Here is a 21,502-nt window from a genome sequence, read left to right on the forward strand (position 1 = left end):
CATCTTGCCTGGTTAATACTTACAGGCTTTATTAGATTTCTTCTCAAGCATCACTCACTGTAGAGAACCCTCAAGCTCCTGACCATGTGTTTTCATAATATTATTTAACTCTACAGCACTCACACATTTGTGTGTGATTATCTGATTAATGTTGGTCTCACCCTCCACACTGTAAGTTCAAAGAGGGCAGGAAATCTATTTTTGCTCGTCATTGGATTTTGTGCCAGGATCTGACACAAAGTTGAACTTGGTAAATACTGGTGGAATAAATATTGGTGTCTGAACCAATTCTCTTGACTATCAAGTTCATTCTGAATCTCAGTTCTGTCATCCAACCTGTTCTCTCTCTCAGCCCAGTGCTTCCATAAATTGGAAAAGCACAGTCACTGTCTCTGCTGGACATTTATTACAACCTTAATAGACCATAGCTGAGTAGAAAGTCCTTTGGGTCTCCCACCATGTTAATATTGATCAATAGCCAAATTGTAGGGGAGAAAAGAAAAACTTTTTTTCTCTATCCTCCTAGGTTCTGCAGCTGAAAGTTTAACTGACAAAAGACACATTATCAAAAGAAACGCATACAGAAGTTATTTATGTGTGCAGTGCTCATATATATGGGAGAAAATCAGGTGATGAGTAATTCAATGGAGTGTTAGAATTTGGAGCTTATATAGCATCTTAACACATAACAATAAATTTATAGAGAAGTGACAACAAAGGGAATTGGGTTTAGGCTTTTAGAGGTGGCAGACTGTGGGAGGAAACATATATGGAGGAAACTAATGTAAGATAAGGGTTGTTTCAGTAAAACTTTTTTTATTACAATAGATTCCTCTCGGTGCTGTCTCTGGGCTAATTAGAACGTTTGGTGATTGAGTTGTGCCCAGTACCATAAAGGGCACCTTCCTCATGGGAAATTTCATGTCTTGCTTTTAGGTAGAAAGGGGGAGGTCATAGAACTCTCCCTGTGTCTACTGTTTCTGAAGTATCTTCAGTCAAAAATAATAGGTCAAAGCAGCATAAATTGGTGATGGCATGTTTGGTACTCTTACATGGTGTTTCTAAATTATTTTAATTTACAAACAGTCCAATTCTAACACACTCTTGATGCATGATAATTCAATCATTGCATATGATTTCTGGAATGTTATGACTCACACACACGTGCAGCTATGCCCCATCCTTTGTCCAATGCAGGCGTTGCTAGTGGTTCACAGTCTTCTTGCCCTTTGAGCATCACTGTAAACTTAAAATCTTTCTCAAAAAGGCTCTCCAGGCAATGCTACCAATTGGAATTAGCTTGTGATTTATAATTTCTTTGAGCTAGAATTTCTATTGTATTTATTTAATCAGCTAGGTTAGCGAAAGGACTCTATTCCTGACCTACATAACATTCCCTGAACCTGAGAATTATCACCTTGCTAATACTGTCTACTCTAAAAGTTACCCCCTCTTCTGTACAACCTTTCATGACTAAAGTGAGATTGGGACTGCTCCTTCTCCATAGCCCTGACTCAGTTCCCCGCATAAACCATAATTAAAATCCTACAGCATTAGATGATAAGCATAATATATTTTGTATTTTTAAATTAATTTAAATTCTGCCTCTGGCAATGGCATACTTAGTTGTTTCACTCTGAACTTCCCTCTGAGGGCAATCAGAAAAGCCAGAGAAAATATGAGATTGGGGGTTCAATCCCCAGTCAGGGCACTTACAAGAATCAACCAATGAATGCATAATCTAAGTTTCTCTTACATACTCACTCACTCTTAATAAGTTAAGATATTAGATATTATATCTAATATAATATCTCTCTTTATATCTCTATATCTTCCTCTGTATATCTTAAATAAATAAATAATTAAAAATATTGTATGAATGAAATACTTTACAGTTTTTACAGTTTTTGGTATTAAGTCCTTGAAATGCAGTGTGTTTATATTCATAACTTGACTCAGACTAATTCCATTTTATGTGCTCAGTAGCTACTGATAGTTGGTGGCTACCATGTTGAACAACACAATTCTAGAAAGAAACTTTAAAGAACAGCTTTATGGACTTGAGGTAGGAAAAGATTTCCTAAACAAGTCTCAAAATTCATAAAGGAAAATATTGATAAATTGGATTGTATTAAAATTAGAAATTTACTAAAGAACATTACTTAAGAAGGTAAAAAAGCATGGCCCAGGATGGAAGATGAAGCACACTGTGATTCCACTATGCCCTGTTACAATAGCTGATACATAAAATATCAATAAGTTTATTAAGAATATAGAAAAACTAGAACTCTCACACATTGCTGATGAGAGTATAAATTAGCACAACTACTTTGCAAAACTGTTCAGGTAGCATCTACATAAGCTGAACATACCATATCTTTTTACCCAACAGTAACCCTCCTAGATATAGGATCATTGGAATGTATGTATGTTCACCCAAAAGCATATATAAATTGTGAGGACTCACTCAGACCCCAAGAATTGATATAAATATAATTTTCCAGTGAAAATGTTTGAGCTGTAAAAGATGCAGAAAGAAATATTATCTGCACTTCCATTATCTGACTGAAGCAAGACCTCTTGAAAATACAGACTGTCCATTCCCATTAGCATAAAAAAATCAATAGAACCTTCCATACTTTTTCTCTGAAGACCTAAACTCACCCCCTTTGTTAAGTTGTCATATAAACCTCTTATTTCTGGCTATTTAGTGATTACAACTCCCAGGTACACATGTAAATAAATTGTCTTTTCTCCTACTAATCGGGCTATTGTCAGTTAATTTTTAGGCATCTAACCACCAGACCCAAATGAAAAAAGAAAAAATTTTGCTTTCCAATATAAACACAGCCATGACAGCCCCAAATTGGAAATAACCTGCCCTCCTTCAATAGTAGAAAGCAAAAGTAAATTGTGATATATTTATACAATATACACTCAAAAACATGGAGGAATTTTACAAATGTAGTATTTGTGGAAAGAAGGTAAAACAACTAAGGAATACATATTGTATCATTCCACTCATACCAAGTTCAGAAGCAGGCCAACTGATTGGTAGTGTTAGAAGTCACCATCTGCTGTGGTACACCTGAAACTTATATGATGTTGTTAACCCAGAATGTGATACTAGTAGGAGGAGTTAGTGAGGTTCTGTTCTTGGCCCAGGTGGTGGTTATGGTCAATTTGAGATTTTTAATTGAACTGATACATTTATTAGTGTGCATTTCTATGTATGCTACACTTGAATAAAAGAATCCATCAATGGTGTAATTAGTCTATTTGCTCTTTCTAGTATTTTATGTCTCTATCTTTCTGCCTTGTTTACAATTTAGCATGTCAGCTTTCTATAGAACAAGGTCCATATTTAGTTTGAATAGCAGCTGCAGTAACACCATAAATAATTATGATGATGATGGTGGTTTGGCAAGGGAAAGAATTATTGCCCTCCCTGGCAGGCCCAATTTACTCACTAGAATGGTGCACGCAACAAAAGAATTCTGATTACTTCCTCCCAATGTTTTAAAAATAGCATTTCACCCTCATATCTGTTTAGAAGTCCGTTTATCACCCACATCAGTGTTCTATCACAATATTTTTCATTAACTGAAATGTTACAATTAACACACCCTGCAACTGATAGGAAATAAATCTAGACAGCTAAGGATCCTGTCAACTTTCTCCAGTTCTTTATTTTCTTGTGCAGCCAGCCAACGCTGGGGGAAAATTAAATTGTCATTCACCTCACAGAGCAGCCTTTTTAGCATATCATTGTTTCACTTGACTACTGAACATAATAAAGGAATAACCAAACTTTGAAAGGAAAATGGAAATCAGTACATAAGTGCGGCATCTGGTAATCTGACTTAATGATGAAAATGATGCCCACAGTTATTCTTTACAAAAGACAGAGAGCTGAATTAGAGCATTAAGTTAGGCCACCTACTCTTTCTGCACCATTAAATCCCATCATTCTGCAGAACAGTTAAGAAGATTTTATTTTGTATTCTAATTTTAAGGCAATTATTCTCTAGTTAAAGTTAGAAAGGGCTGCAAAGTTTTCTGCTCTTGATTTGATAATAACTTAGTTACAAATCACTTAACACATACCTGTCCTATAACTCTGTAAAGGGTTTTGTATTATAAAGGTTGCTTAAGAGTGAATCTTGTTCTGTAATTTCAAATAATAATAACTACTAACATTATTACTTTTACTGCATCTATTATTTATTGGTTTCATCTCTGTAGCAAGCATTGATAGGGAGAGTTTCCATATGCAATATTATTTCATTTAAGCCCTGCTACAACCCAGTGTGGTAAATTCTGTCAGCCCTCTATTCCAGGTGAAGAAACAGAAGCATAGAGTTTAACCCAAAGGTTGCAAGCTCATATCAAAAACTGTGCAACTTAAATTATATGCTGTGTTGTTACCCCAGATATTTGCAGGGGTAGTTGTTTCCCCTGCATCTTCAGTAATGCTGTATTTATTTGGAATGTAAATTTTCATCCTATGTGCATCCTTCCACTGGATAAAGGAATAATATTTAAGTCTCCCATAAGAATGTAGAGATTCTAAAGGACCTCTTGGAAAAACATCACAGCTTCATATAGCTTTTCTCATCCTTTTCTTTCTGTTGGGAGAATATACTCAATAGATGTCATTTACATGTGCACTCTGTGGTGGACATGAGTCGGAAGCTTTCTTATATACCCAGCAAAAGTCCAGGAATAGACTCTGGCCTAGCTTTGGATCTAATGCCTGCCCCCATATTGGGAGTGAGGAAAAGCTTAGCATCCAAAACAATGTGAAGTGGGTTACCCATAGAAGAGAAGAGTTCGTTTCTCAGAAAAAAAGGAATTGGCTGGCCAAAATCATAGCTACCATAATATATTACCAGTGGGTAAGTTTTAACTCTGCAATGGTTCACTCCATAAGTATTTATTGAATGACTACAATATGCCATGTTCACTCTTTCCCCTTCATTTCAAGAATACATGGGAATGGTATTACAACTTTATAATTGTAAATGTGCTTTTTAAGAGCCAGAAACAAAACTGTTACTAAACCAGTATTACATTAAACATCTTGACATTTAAATTAACTTCAGGCAAATAAAATAAGCCAAACTGAACTTTTCAATTTACTCATCAGAAACTATATAGGGGCATTTCACATTCACATCTTAAAAATGTAATAAGAAAATGCCATCTCTTTGTGTCTGGCATGTCTATTCCTCATGAATTCCGTAACCAGCTTGGATGACAATAAGCTGAGAGAAATCTCACATCACTTTTTTGTCTTCATTGAAACATCCTGAAGTTTCTGCTACTTAGATTAAACTATTCTTCTGCTTGGAAATATCAAGGGAAGAACTAGAATGTTCATGCCCGTGGTCCTCATAAAAGAGTTTTCACTTTGTCCTGACCTGACTTTGAACATTTAGGGAAAGTGTTCAATTTGCAGCTTTAGCTAATGGCACTACAATGTCAAACTCTTCTGTTTAACATTCAGCTTTGTTAATCAAGAAAACCAGATTCGCTCTGTGCATGTTGATTAAATTGATTACAGCTGTAGGGCCTTGATAGCAGTTTTTTCAAGTGTCTCTAATTAATCAGACAATGCTTGATTAGTTTTTTCTGTTTTGAGGAGATAAACTGACTTCCTTGAGAATTTTCACCCCGAAATGAGTCCCCTCCAGTAAAAGGTAAAGGATAAGTGAGTCACTGCTTAGTTTTCCATGACATTCAGACCCTTTATCTCCCAGCAACTAAAAAAAGAAACCCTTTGAACAGCAGATCACAACATATTAAGCTTCTTTTCACATGCTCTCATGAATGCAGCTCCTAGAATGAAAAAAGTCAGTATGTTTGCTTCCTGGGGCTTTTAGCCTCTCCTCCTCTCTCCCGTAGAGCATCTTCCAGCTCTCCCATTGTAATCCTCTTTGTCAGGTTGTGTCATCGACTTGTCAGACCTGACATTGCAGAGGTCAGCCCAGGAACTGTTTGCTTTAATAATTAGGCTCATGAATGATGTGTAAAAAAAAAAATAATAAGCCACCATCTGTTTTTTAAGTCATATCTATCGCATTAGATAAAGTGGCTGTTTATGCAAAGAAACTTGACAATTTCAGGAACATTACCAGCATTTATTTATAAAGACCCAAAACGTCCTGCTTTTATCATTGAAGTTCATATGTCCAATGGGGAAGGCTGCCAGGATCAGTCAGATGACGTTGGCTTTTTCCTCTCTCCTCCATTGGTTGAGGGACCAGTGGGACTGCTGTTTCCAGTAAGTGCTGTCACCTAAAACACTTTTTAAAAGATGTTTTGAAGCTGTGTTTCAGAAGAGTCCTCTTATAGATGCCATCAAATTGTAAGCTCCTGCTGAAACCTGTTTGGCTCAGTGAATAGTGTCAGCCTGCAGACTGAAAGGTCCTAGCTTCGATTCCAGCCAAGGGCATGTACCTTGGTTGCAGGCGCATCCCCATTGGGGGGAGGGGGGTGCAGGAGGCAGCTGATCGATGTTTCTAGCTCTCTATCCCTCTCTCTTCCTCTCTGTGAAAAATCAATAATATATATATATTTTTTAAATTGTAAGCTCCTGAAGAGAGAAAATCCACATTTAAAAAGAAAGTAGTAAAATAAAATTCGACTAGAGTAGAAAAATAGAAAGTGAAAAATAGGTCTTATTCTTCCCACCCCACCCCACCCCCACTCCACATTTTTTACTCCCAGGTATGATGACAGTTAAGTTTCGTGGGCATCCTTCAGAAACTTTATGTGAATATACAAGAAAGTATTGTATTGATATATTTTTTTTTCAACTCAATAAGATGAGTCTCTATACTGTTATACAACTTGCTTTTTAGATTTTTACAGAATAAATTTTGGACATCTTTCTGAATTTGCATATATAATTGAACACATTCTTCATTAATTGCTGGATATTACTGTAATTTACTCAGCCAGTTATCTGCTGATGGACATTTAGGTGGTTTCCAGCTTTTCATTATTGTAAACAGTGCTCTGATAAACATCCTCATGGGCATCTCTGTGACCTTGGCAAGTATGTGTTTATAGTAATGTCTAGCAGTGAAATTACTTGGTAATTTTGTTGAGTATTACCTAATTGTTCACCACTTTACATTCTTAGCAGCTCACGCTGAGCTTCATGACACTTTAGAACTTTTGCCGAGTTGTTGTATGTCAGTGTAACTCATTATTTTGATTTGCCTATATATATATATATATATATATATATATATATATATATATATATATATATAGTCTAACATCTTTCCATGAAGGGAATGGGGAGGCATTTACATGTCTTTTTTTTTCTCACCTGCCTGCTCATATCTTTGCCCACTTATTTGGGATTGGGACCATGTCTTGTATTTACTCAGTATTCTTATATATCCAACTCAGTGTTGGGCACTTGTACCCTCAATAACTGTTTGAATTTGACTGAGATAGTATATGGACCACACTGAAAGACTTTAAAATAGTCCTTATTAGAGTGTAAGGTTCTAAAGGCAAACTGCCATTGCTAAAGATCTTCACTGTCACAGCATGGTATTATAAAAACAAGATGTGACCTCTGGGGATTTCTGTACATCACAATCTTATTTCGATACAATGGGAAATGAAGTTTGTCAAAGGGAAAGCTCTGTGTTCCTTATCTGTATTTTCATATGCATGTGTATTAAGTTTCCAAAATAACATTATTCCTTGCCTAGATTGTACAACTTCCTAATTGATCATTCTAGCCCTTCTCCCCACCAATCTATTCCCCCCACAGCTGCCTCTGTGATCTTTCTAACATGCAAATCAAAGATTCCTCTAGCTCAAAATCCATGAATAGACCCCTAGGGCCTTCAGAATGAAGTAGGAACTCCTTTGTTTGCCATCATAGAGCCCTGCCTTCTTCAGCAATTGACCATAGTCGCATCATCCAGCACACAGTACTCACAGTGCCCATAAATTCACAATGGGTACCCCCAAACCTCTACCCCTTTCTACTGGGATACACGCTCTTCCTTCTAGGATATCATCCCATTTTATTCTCTATTTTGCTGCCTCATCCTCACCTTTCAGGAACAACCTTTTCAACTTTTGCTAGAAAGCCTTCTGTGAACCCTTTTCCTAACTGTGAGGGTTCTCTGGGCTTACCTCTATCTAACATACTTCAGTGTCTTCTAAGTGCTGGTCTAGTAGTCTGCATCCAGAAGACTAAATTCCTCAGAGCAGAGCCACATCTTACTCCTCAATATCCAGCACAAAGTCTGTGACACAGCATGGGCCCGAGAAACATTGATTCAACATAAAATTGTAGAGCAGCAATGCTGATATCACCACTGAGAAGTCACAGAAGGGACTGGACTTTTTCCAGATTGTCTCAAGTAGATAGGATATTACTGTTCACATGTTGTAGTTGAATTTGATGGCTGATACCTGGATTTGTGCCTCCAGAGTTGAATTATCTACCATGTCTAATGAGTCGGTGTGTGTAAAATGGTCCCAGGATGCTATGTCATTAATATTTTCTTAACCTGAGGGAAAATACTGCCAAGCAGGAAAGATATTCAGTTCTGCAGAGAACATATAAAATATGCTTACTAGAGTAAGGGAAGTTAATCATTCCTGTGATTTCTTGGAGCATTGAGCACTTGGGGAGACTTGAGTCCTCTCTTTTAAGGATTTTCTGACAAAGACATGGGCAGGAGAGGTGATTTTGTAGAGGCCAGAAGGAGAAAGAGCATGATTTCCTTTTTGTATGAGTAATTTTTTGTGTCTTCAAATACGCAGGGATTGATGAGAGATGAAAATATTGCACTTGTTGATGCAATAGATTTCCCCACATTTGTGTGAAAGAGATGTGATCCTATTCCAGATGTTACCAGAAAGCAAACATCCTCTGGGAGCATTTTTAGGAGGAGAAAAGAAATGCCTGGGAAGAATAACTCTTATATAGTTCTCCACTAGATGCCTTTTTGGCTCCTGCTATCCCTCCCACTGCACTCAGAGTATTTTCTCCTACCCTCCTCTCTGCCAGGTCTTCCTCCGAGAACTCCACTTCCCAATCTTTTCACTCTTACCTCTAGGTCCTTCTTTCCTAGCCGTGGCTTCATACAGGAATTCACTCATCACTCAACAAGCATTTACTGAGCATCTAATATGTGTCCAGCCCAAGGTGAAGAAGACAGGCATGATTGTCTTGTCTTATGGAGCTTATAGTCTGGCCAGAGCTCCTCTTTCTTGTTCATAGTTAGATAGCTGCATTCTCACCATAACCTCACATGGCAGAAGGGGCAAGAGCGCTCTTTAGGGACTCTTTTATAAGGGCACTAATCCATATCTGAGGGCTTCACCCTTATGTCCTTAGCACCTCCCAAAGGCCCCACCTCCCAACACTATCACAGCGGGGAGTAGGTTTCAACATACGAATCTGAGGAGGATACTAACATTAAATCTATAGTACTAGGCCGTTATGACAAAAGGAATGAATTTTATAGCTCAGCTGTTAAAGCAGAGGACTTGTAGTGTTAAATCTAAACTGTGGCTGTAAAACAAAATTTTAAAAATAAAAATAAAGAAAGAATAAAAAAGTTAGCACCAAGAAAAAGATTATTGAGCAAAATGTTAACATTGTTAAATCTGAGTAGTGTAAATTTCAGAGTTTGACATATGTTTGAAATTTTTCATAATTAAACAGTTAAATTGTTTTTACTCATGGGCATATATGTATGTATATACATATGTCTTCAAGTCTATTGTGCAATAATAATAAAATATTAACATGGAGATTTTTTTAAAACAGGATTAAAGATGTGGCTGTTCTGCCTCTGTAGCTGGGGGTGGTATGGTAGAAAAAGTGAAGGAAAGGCACAAACATATTCTGTAGAGATAGTAAGGACCAGAGTCTGCAAAGCTTTAAACTAGGGGTGTCGAACTCAATCAGAGAAGGGGCCAAAATCTAAAATCCAGCCTAAATCGCGGGCCGAATGGTTTACTGAACAGTCATAAACTGTCATTGTGATGGAAACGCAGCGGAGTGCAGTGATGACAGCGCGGTGCGGGCCACATTGCAAGGCCTGGCGGGACGGATTTGGCCCACGGGCCTTGTGTTTGACACATGTGCTTTAAACCAATGCAGTGATTTTTGGATTTTGCCCTAAAAGCTCACTCTGGATTGGATTAGAGGAAGGCATTTGGCTGCAGGATAAACAAGGGAGAGATTCTGGAAGTACAGGCTAGGATGGTGGCAATGGGTATGGAGCTATGACAGCATATTCAAAAGCTGAGGCTGGGACCCAGTAATAGATCCCTAAATGTTTCCAGCATACCTTTCCTTAGAGAAACTACCAAGACTGCATATTCCTTATGTACTAAACTGAATTCCTATATCACCCAAACTGGTTTCTTCTCCCTGATTTCCCATTTCATTCAGAGGTACCAACAATGTTTCATTCCCAGAATCTAGATGTTAAACTTTCTCGTTCTTTTTCCAGATAAGCTTCCTCAATGTGATAGGAAATACGGTAACCAGTGGCATCTAGTTTCACTTCTGTTGGCTTCCATCTTTATTGGGGACTGTCTGATTTTCAGATCCAGTTTCAGAAGTTTTAGGGAAGCACAGTGATAGGCTGGGTTAGGTCATATGACCACCTCTGGACCCATCAACTGACGCTGTGGGCTCATGTAGGAACATGGTAACTCCAGGAAGTCATGTGGTTTGAGGAAGCTGTTCCAAGAACAAGGGGAGAAAGGAGTTGTGGAGAGACAGTCCCTACGCTCTCCTACTGTGTCTTGGAGGGAGATTAGAATTATTTCTTGAGAGGGCCAAGGTTACGTAAAAGTAGGACAAACAGGTGGAGATGAAAAGAAAACAGATTTTGCCTCAACATGAGGAAAAAGCCTTTTAACAGTAAGAGCTGTTTGAAGATGAAATGTGGTCTTTGGAAGTAGTAAGTACAGTTACTAATGGTAATTAACTATAGATTAGATAACCATGTGGTGAGAATATGGAGAAAGCAGCCCTGAACACTTAGATGGGGATCATTCTTCCATCACTGAGAGACACCCGGTGGAAAACAAACTACAATTTAAGAACAGTATCTTAATACCTGTTCTAGTCCTTCTTCAGAAATATGCAAAAGAGTTCCCAGCTGATAGCTTGTGTTTCTAACTTATGGTTTGCACTTCCTACTTCAAATGGAGGATGAGTCCTATAAAGAAAACTACTAAGAGCTCTTTTTTGTATGTATAAGTTTTTTTTTTTAAAGAAACATGAATTGTCTTAGTTTTGTAATACTAGTAAATATATTTTTAAACAAGCATTTCATTTTCTGAGACAGAAACTTAAATTTTTCAGTCTTGCTATAAGGAAACAAGGTATGTATCCCAGGTTCTCCCTAAAGTGTGTATGTACCACACACATTAGAGGAAACAATCCCATGCTCCTGCAGGTGGAGAAAGAGCAAGGTGGAGGGCAAATACAGAGTAGGTTACAGCAGCTATGTGGTTACTGTTATGGAAACTTGGAACACTGAGTGGCACTCAGTATTTAAGACCGACAGAGAAGCATTTGGTAAATATGAGGGAGTGTCTTCTTTGTGTCAGACACTCTGCTAGGTGCAGGTTAGAGTCAAATGGGGAAGACTGCATTCATCAGATGATCAAACAAATGAGGATTAACTATGAGCTGAGACAAGAGCTCTAATGAGAAGATCACAGTTGCTCTATTAAAAGGAGTAATAAAGGAAGTTGGCTAGAATGGCAAGGGAGCATCAGGGAGGACTTCCCAAGAGAGATGCTTGAGCCAAAATCTGAAGGTTGGGTATGGTTTCACCAGGCCATGGGAGGGTAGGAGAGTGGAGGAGACCAAGGTCTCGCAGGGGAGCACAGCCTGGACAAACAGCCCTATGATGGTAGGGAGTAGGCCATATCCCAGCAGTGAGAGAAGGCCAATGTTACTAGAGCCTACTGTGAGTCGGAGGGAGAATAATGCAAGGTGTGGCTGGAAAAATACATAGAGATTATTCTATGCAAAGCCTCCAAGGCCAGATTCTGGTCTTTCTCCTGAGTGCAATTGCTTCCCAATGACTTGGGAGGGTTGTAAACATAGGGTTGACTTGAATTGGATTAGAATTTTGGCTACAGTGTGGAGAACAGAAGTGAAGCCAGAGTGAATGACTATAAAGGGATCAATTAAGAGCTTTTTCTACAGATAACATGAGGCAAGATAGTTGCTTGGACTTTGGAAGTGGAAGTAGAGATGGTGAAAAGGGTGGATTCAAAAGGCACTGAGAGGAACAGGGACAGCAAGTTTCCTAGCAGCCAAGAAGTTTCCTCTTCAGCTCCTTCCTCTGAGGCAGAGGTCACTCAGCTGCAGCCGGGGGCCAAATCCTACCCTTTGCAGGACATGGTTTGTAAGTAAGATTGTATTGTAACACCGCCATGCTCATTTACTTACTTATTTTTTATGTTGCTTTCACACTACAACAGCAGAGTTGAATAACTGCAACAGAGACCTTATGGCTTGGAAAGGCTAACATATGTATTTACTGCCTGGCTCTTTACGGAAGTACTTTGCCAAGCAGGGATTTTACTCTGCTAGAAACACTGCCTCCATGCTATTCCAAGGTTCAGAAGTCCTAATTCAGGCATCCAGAAGACTCTGAATGGGCTTCAGATGATCTCTGACCTCTTGAGTTGGAAGTAAAATTTGGGTCTATGTACATGTTTCTGGGGAAAAGGTTTTACCAGCTTTTTATTATAATAGTATCTGTGATTTCTCCCCTATCTGTTTCCTGGCCACAGATGTTTAAAACCCAAACTTCTTTCAGGGTAAGAGATTTTAGTTGGGGTTGAGGAAAGCAACCTAAATAAAGTGCTAGTATCAAGTACAAAGACAAGGCAAGTATGGAAATGGTGGGACAAAGAGTTAGAACAGATTCTGGACATGGGTAGTCAGGGTAAGAAACAGGTTCAGGAAATGGCTCAGAACTACAGTCAAGAACAGCATGCCTGAGGGAGCCCAAAATGGGGAATTGAGAGAAGGCCAGTGTTACTAGATGTTCCCCCCGCATTAGATGTCCGCTGCTTGCTGTGGGGAAGGCATGGAGGTTTGAAGGAGCCAATTGGGAGTCAAGGCAATGGATCAGCATTAACTATCACATTAAAATATAAACATGTAAGATACAGGTACTAGGCTATACAATTCTGCTTTTTAATAAGTCACCAAAAAGGGATGCTCTTGAAAAAGAAAAATTATTAAACATACGTAAAATAAAATAAAAACAATGTCACCAGGAGAAAATGGTCTAATGTTAGACCATTTTCTCCTGGTGACATTGTTTTTATATTTTAGACTCTAACCTGATACAGCATCTTTCAAAGTGTGGTCTGTGGACTCCTGATACCAAGAGATGTAACAGTTCCAGACGCACACATGTGGGTGGTGCTGTATACTCCGTCCTCCCTCAGTAGAGTCAGTGTCTTAAAGACTCAAAGTCCTGCAAGAAAAAGTTCTGGTTGACTTTGTTTAGCTGATAGGTTTCATATTTTATTACTAACATGGAAACCTTTTTTTCTTCAAAATATACTTTGTAAGTGCTTTCTTAGTTAAAAAGCCAAACAAATGAGTTGCTTTGATCAAAAATTTTGAGTGGTATAAAATCTTTTAAATATTAAGTTAAAATATCACTTATCAAGAGCATTATGCAGTCATTTTTACAAGATAAAATCAGAGGCACCTTACACCAGAAGAAACACATACCATAGAGTATGACTCAAAATACTGAGGCAATAAAACACAAGATTTATACATCTGACTAGGGGGGTCTTTGGGGGGAGCACGGTGGGGGAAAGAGATTAACTTTTGCATGACAAAAACAAAGTAAATGAACACAAATTACAAGGTAAAAGAAAGAGATAAAAATGATAAAAGGGGAAAAAGATATGAACTGACAATATTTATATAGACAGAGATATAAAATACCACATGCATATATATAAATAGTAATATAAAGTGCAGTCACCTCCACTCATGATACTCATAATGAAAACAAGTGCAAATTAAAACTACTTTAAGATACTAGCTCTCATCTCTCATATTAGAAAGCATTAAAAACTTGTGACATGTTCTTGTGACATGGCTGTAAAGAAACCAGCACTTCCATGCATGACTGGTGGGAACACAGATGTGAACAATCCTGGTGGAGTGAATTTGACTAACAAAACCAAGTAAATATTTACCTTTTTTCCAGGAATCCCACTTCTAGAAATTTACCTTAAAGATATATCTCCAGATATACACTGAGTGGCCAGATTATTATGATCTCTGATGTGTGTGTGTGTGTGTGTGTGTGTGCGTGTGTGTGTTAGAGGCCCAGTGCATGAATTCATGCATGGGCAGTTGGCAGGCCTACCTGCTGGTCGAACTCCTGGTCGAGGGGACAATTTGCATATTAGCCTTTTATTATATAAGATATACACTGAATGGCCAGATTATTATGTGTTCAGAGATCATAATAATCTGGCCACTCAGGGTATATATACAAAAATAGATATGCCCATGGTTATTCATTGCAGCATTAATAGCAAAATTCTTTCAGTTAATTTGTAATAATGTAAAATATTGAAAACATGCCCAAACATAAGAGAGTGGTGACACAAGCGATAGCACACCCACAGAGTGTAGTACTATGCAGCCATAAGAATGAGGAAGCTATGAACTAGTGTAAGTGATTTCCAGGATATGTTTTAAGTTATAAAAATGCAAGAAATTAATTATAGTATGCCACCTTTTATTTAGGAAGAATAATGAATAAAAACAGACATGTATCTGCTATTTTTTACAAAAAGAAAAATAGAAAGGAAAATTTTAACTAATGAAATTACCTATGGAGCGATGGGTGTGATGACATAGAAGCGATGAGGGTGGGAACAGACTGGAAGGATGGGTGAAATGTAAGTCTTACCTGAATATGTCTTCCTGTGTAGTTTTGACTTTTGAACTGTTAATGTGTAACATTCTCAACAACACAGGTAATAAAAATCATTAAGGATGGAGAATAAAACCTAAAATGTGATACAAACAAAAGCTGATGACTCTATATTTCAAATGAATAATGCAGATGCTCCTCAACTTACGATGGGGTTATATCTGAAGTTGAAAAGATCCTAAATCAAAAATGCATTTCATACACCTAATCTACCCAACATCATAGCTTAGCCCAGCCTACCTTAAATGTGCCCAAAACACTATGCTAGTCTACAGTCGGGCAAAATCATCTCACATATGAACACACTGTAGAGTATCAGTAGTGATCGCATGGCTGACTGGGAGCTGTGGCTCACTGCCACTGCCCAGAATCACAACAGAAAATAATACTGCATATTGCTGGCCCAAGAAAAGACCAAAATTCAGAGTGAAATTTCTCCTGAATGCTATTGCTTTCACGCCATTGTGAAGTCAAAATTGTAAATCACACCGTCGTAAATCAGGGACTGTCTGTGTAACCACACTGAAGGGGGGCAGAGGGAATAACTAGCCCAAGTAAATTCGGACCTAGTATTTTGACTAAAGAATAAGAAGAACCATAAACAGAACCCTAGGGAGTAGGTTAGAGGTTTTCTATTGGTTGTTTAATTTGTTTTGTTTGCTTAGCAATTCTGCAGTGACTTTTGGCGTGTTCTATAGTTCAGAAAATAGTAAAAATGGTGCAGATAATGGGAGCCAGGTCTCCACAGCAGAGGGGAGTTACAAATAAGGAAGGAGGGGAGAGGAGACAGACCTGTGGTTGCATTAGAATTGGAGAAATCAGCATGAGCCTGTGACAGGTCAGGGACCTTGGTGAATACTTCCCTCTGTTCCTGTAGCACAGAAGCAGCTGTAGATGGTACATAAGCAAGTGAACATTTTTGCATTCCAATAAAAGTTATTTATGGGCACTGACATTTTAATTTTATGTAATTATCATGTGTCATGAAGCATTATTTTAAAATTTTTCAACCATTTAAAAATGTAAAAACGTCTGAACAACATAAACTGATGAACAAAAATAGATCCAGAGACACAGTAGCACAGAACAGACCATCAGACCATAGAGGGAAGGCAGGGGAGGGAAGTAGGGTTAGAGATCAACCAAAAAACTTGTATGCATGCATATAAGCATAACCCGTGGACACAACAGGGGTGAGGGCCTGTGCTGGGAGGCAGGAGCAGGCTGGGAGAGGTCAGTGGAGGGGAAAGGAGACATAGGTAACCTTTCAACAATGTAGAATTAATATAAAATAAAATGTAGAGCTATAGAAGCCATTCTTGGTTTTCAGATTGGACAGAGCAGGCAGTCAGCTAGACAGGCTTTGTCCAAGGGCCATCCTGTACCAGCCCATCTAGACGAAGAAGTAGTGGTAGGTGATAATTAGGTAGATAGACAGGGAGGTGATGATTAGGTAGATAGACAGGTAGATCACAAGCAAGTGTGATGTTTAGTGGGGAACCTGAGTGAAGGACTAAGGAATTCTACTCTTACAACTTTTTGATAATTTTGAAAATATTTTTTTAAAGATCCCTATACTTTTCATGGCTACTGCTAAGAAGGGAAAACATTAATCAAATCATTCGCTTAAGGAGTGAATGCCTTGCTTTTCATAACAGTCACACAATAACCACACGGACCTTCTTTCCCATGTCCATGAACCATGCATAGGTGCTTCTGCTGCAATTGGGTGGAGTTTCTAATTTGTCTCTGGGGGTATCATCATAGGACAACATTATTTTTCTCCTGTTCACTCATCCTTGCTCTCCATCATTCTTACTGAGTAATGAGGTCAGTGAGCTGATAATTTGTGTGTGACCTTGTAATTTTCTATAATGTAGGAATTTTTGATCTACTATAATTAAATGGACTACTAGTAAATAAAAAGTGCTTATCAGAAAATGCCCCATAAGCTTGGAAGTCTGTGACAAATCCTTTTTGATGTCCTTAATGTGTTACTATGAAATTCAATTACACAGCATGCTCACCTTGCTTATTTCACTAGCCATAATCTAGTAATAGCTGAGGTGTGCAGTTACTTAAAGTAGCTTAAAATATTCCAAATAGGAAATGGATAATTTTTACATTAAGGTACTTTTTATACAAAAAGAGTAAATGGCTTGCAAGGGAAATCTCTACTGAATAGACTTGTAATCATTCTACCATCCTTTATTGGTTTAATGTCAACAGAATCCAGTTCTTACCTTGGCTTATCATTGTAGATAGTAACACTATGATCTTCCTTGATAATGAAGATGGTGATGATAATAGCTAAAATTTATAAAGTGCAACTCTGTACCCAGAGCCATGCCACATGTTTCTCATCCATATTTTTATTCAATCCTAACAACAAAATGCTGAGGTATTATCTCCCTTTTATAGATGAGGCTTACGATGTTAAGTGATCTGGCCAAGTTCTTACATTAGGAAAGATGGAGCCAGAATTGGCCTGGAGAACCACCACTCTTAGTTATGGTTGGGACTATCTCCCATTATAGATAAAGACTAAAGGAAGTACAGGGGAAAAAATTGTTGTCAGGATGACATGCTCCTGTTGAGAAGAATAAGGTAAACCACAGGGTACTATATCAACGCAAGAAATAGAATTCATGTTGTAAAATCCTTCACATTCCCCTGCTTGCTCCCTTCTCTAAAGAAGCACAGGAGCAAGTTTCGAGCTAAGAAGGGGCGAAGTAGAGTACACAGGGACTCGCATCTTCTGCATGTCACCCCTCACATCACACCCTCCCAGGTGTCTACTAGGGGGAGCAGGGACTGGAAAAGAATGACAGAGGAAGGAAAGTCAAGCCATTGGGAAAGGAGGCTGGAGGCAGAGGGAGATGGGATGTAGGAGGTGCTCTGGAATGGTTTTGTCCCCAGGCCTAATGGGAGAGCTGACGTAGTGAGTCACTCAAGGGCCCGGCTCCCTCACTCTGCCTTCCTTCACCCCCTGCTGCTGTAGAGCCCATATTAATGCAGACTGACTCCCACCACTATGGCTGGTGCACGATCACTCCAAGAGTAACTTCTGCTTTTAGTCACCATGGAGAGTGCTGTCATTCACGGCATGTGACATGTGTCTTTGTCAGGCTTTCTTACCCTGAGGTTATAAGGAGCTTTGTTTCTGCTGCATTTTTTCTGAGTTACTAAAATAATGTTCTTATGTGAGAGAAACTGTGCTACAGTTTAATAACAAACTTTTGAGAAGAATCCCCCCTTTATGTAGTTGATGTATTTATTGAACAACTGCAGACAATACCTAATTCATGATGGTTCGATTTAATTTTCCAGCTTTACAGTGATATGAAAGCAATAGCATAATAAATTACTCAACACTTTACTGTAAAACTGTAATTTTGCCCTAGTGAAGGTTAATGTAAGTGTTCTGAGCATGTTTAAGGTAGGCTGGGCTAAGCTATGATATGCAGTAGGTTAGGTGTATCAAATGCATTTTCAACTTATAGTATTTTTACCTCATGATGGTTTATCAGGAGGTAACTCCATGGTAAGTCAAGGAGCTCTGTAGTTAGTTAAGTGGTTGACTCTACATTAACCAGTTTATAAAATAAATATTAACTTTTGAACATCTTGTCTTTCTGAAATATAAATGCAAAAGATTCAGGGAAAGGTAAAAGCTGCCTATGGAATCACAGGCGTGTGTGTTCATTGGCTCTTCATTTCTCTTTAGGGACTGGCTAAACATGCTGAGCCCACCCATCGTTCCCCCCAGTCGGCAGCCAGCAGAGCAGCATCAGGATTCTTCTGGAAGTTTGACTGCTCAAGGTGGGAATATGAAAAGTGTTATGCATAAAAAAATAAAAATAATTAACTATAAATAGAGAAAACTGGTCACTTTGAGATGCCACTTTTATTTTTTTATTAAATCCTGAACGCCTAGACTCCCACACCCAAAATCAGTTACCTGTGCCTCGTTTCATACAACGATGGGTTCTTTACAACTAAAAAGAACAAAGAGAGAAATTTTCCTCCTTCTTCTAAAGGTTACTCCAGGACAAAATATGATTTAAGGAGGAAGAACATGACTTTGGTGTCAAACTGACCCTCATTTGAATTCCAGCTCTACCAATTTCTGCTGTGACCTTCACGATTTTGGTTACTGCCTTTGTAAATTCAGCCTAATAAGACAAACCATTAGTTTCTGGTTGTGAGTAGGGAACATGGTTGTCAGGTGAGTAGAGAGAAGAAACACAAAAGCACGTTTGGTGGAAACAGAGGGCTTGAGGTAGGGGGCGAGGGAGCGGGGGCTGGGGGGGGGGATCTCAAGTTCGTAACTGGAGTGACCACCTCAGAGCAGGACTTCCCTGAGATGGTTTTCTGAGTTGGGTTTTGATGACTGAAGCTCTGTATCTGAGGTTAAAACAATTTTTAACCAATATAAATTGCTCCAACGAAGACACCAGTTTGGGGGGAGGGGGAGCGGGGTTCTTAGTTGCCCCAGGGAGAAAGTGGAACATCCATTTTTCTTCAGATATGGATAATTTGGAGTGAAAGCTCATACATCTGAGTTGTACATTTGGGTTGCCCCAGGGATAGAGATGTCTCTGTGATTTACTATCTGAAATATATTATGCCCCTCAAATTGGGAATCTTTTTAGAGGCGTACATTTATAATTACTTATGACAGAGAACTAGAATCTTGGCTGTCAGAGGAGACCTTGCTGTGAGGAAACAAATAACGTGTTCTGTTAAGTGTCCTAAATAAGACACAGGAACGGAGACCACGGTCCTTGAGCAAAGGCACCCACGAGGAGTGCTATGAGGAGCAGGTGAAAGGATGTTGTCAGTCCCTGTTGCAAAGGGGGGTTTTGTCAGCAGGAGCTCAATTACGTTGAAGGTAAACAAAACTTTCATTCATGACAAACCAACAAATTAAACTCAGAGGATTATAAAAATGTTCTGGTTAAAGTTAACCAGATCTGACACCCCTTCTGCGTATCAGCCTAGATTTTTGTCAGCGGTCCCTTTCTCCTTTTCTGATATGTTTGGGTGGTTTGTAGCTAATTAAAACCATCAAAAACCAGTGTCTCCTATTTGGTTTATCTTTACATGCTATTGGCTTATTTTTAAAAACATAGAACAGTTCATATTTACCAATATATCAAAATAGTATTTTTATCTGATCTTATAAAGAATGTGCTTCTCAAGGAAAAATAATGGGGTCAGTTATTCAGTTTACATCATCAGAAGGAGAAGGGAGGAACAGCTGTGGGCAGCCTGGGGCTCGTTCTGCGTTTCGGTTCCATGATACCATTACTTTAGCACTTACTATGTGCCAGACACGTGCTAAGTTGTTACATTAAGCCCTCACAGCAACACCATGAGGAAGGCTGTGTGTGTGTGTGTGTGTGTGTGTGTGTGTGTGTGTGTGTGTAGTTGTTTTTCATAGCTAAGGACACCGAGGCACAGTTTCTGATTAACCTGCCCCAGGTCACAGTCATTAGCGGAGTTGGGATGTGAATCCAAGCAGCTCGGTCCCAGAGCCCAATCATTGTTTTTATTCTTTTCTTTTTCTTTCTTTCTTTTTTTTTTTTTTTCTTTTTTTTTTTTTTTTTTAGTTTTGAACCAAGTAAATAGATTACTTACTGTAAAATATGCACAAAACCCAGAAGTGAAAGATTGTTCTTCTATTGAGAATTCCTAATCAATAGAAAAGCAAATTAAAATATCTCAAGGGCTCAGTAGCTTAGTCCTTTAAGGAAAAAAACAACAGACTTCTGGTCACCTGTTTCAGCCCTGGACCTGCCTCCCCTCCCCTCCCAGGCTTGTCAGAAATGCCTCCATGGGAGTGGCTGAGGGGTGAGGTGACTGCTGACCATTTCTAGGGCAAGGACAAGGGACTGAGGGGGTGAATGGAGGACAAGACACTGGACTTGGACCGCCAGGCCTGGTGTTTGCTGGCAGCCCACCTTTCTATGGGCCTTTCTGGACCATCTTATCTGAGGCAATCCTTCGCTCTCACTTTGCTGTGTATACTTTCTTCACAGCCTACTTACAACTTGTAATTTGTTGTTTGTTGTCTTTTTTCCCTAAGTAGCCTCTGAATTTCCAAGAACAGAGACTTTGCCAGTTTTGCTCGCTCCTGGATCCGAGTACCGTATGCTCTTTCTGGTGTATATCAGATATTCTGTATTTTCACTGGAAGGAATACAGGAAGGGAAAGGGGGAGGAAAAGAGGGAAAGAAATGTTCAACTGGTCATTTCTTATCATAGGCTTGAAAAACCAAGTAGGCTAATTCATTGAAATGTGACTTTCCATTTTCTCCCTAATTCTAATTTTTCAGTATATTAGGTATATTTCTAAAATTCACTAATGAGAGCATTAAATTTAGAGCCATTAAAGCAGTTATAGGCTATATTATGTAATGGCTCTTAAACTTTATTTATAAGCAGTGAAAACCCGTTCTTTCAATCCCAATATATTATATAAGAGATAAAAG

At 38.7% G+C, this 21,502-nt stretch overlaps 1 protein-coding gene across 5 annotated transcripts in view; it reads left to right on the forward strand.

Annotated features, from left to right (window-relative positions):
• The window catches only part of CFAP20DC (CFAP20 domain containing), a 207,228-nt gene that overhangs the window by 175,948 nt on the left and 9,778 nt on the right, over nucleotides 1-21,502 (forward strand). For all 5 annotated transcript variants that reach the window (XM_036430673.2, XM_036430678.2, XM_036430677.2 and 2 more), the window contains one exon: nucleotides 18,733-18,827. In XM_036430673.2, coding sequence (XP_036286566.1) covers nucleotides 18,733-18,827 — 95 coding nt within the window. The remainder of the gene's footprint in view (nucleotides 1-18,732; nucleotides 18,828-21,502) is intronic.

Source organism: Pipistrellus kuhlii, unplaced genomic scaffold (assembly GCF_014108245.1).
Source record: "Pipistrellus kuhlii isolate mPipKuh1 unplaced genomic scaffold, mPipKuh1.p scaffold_m20_p_11, whole genome shotgun sequence".
In the NCBI taxonomy this organism is placed as follows: Eukaryota; Metazoa; Chordata; class Mammalia; order Chiroptera; family Vespertilionidae; genus Pipistrellus; species Pipistrellus kuhlii.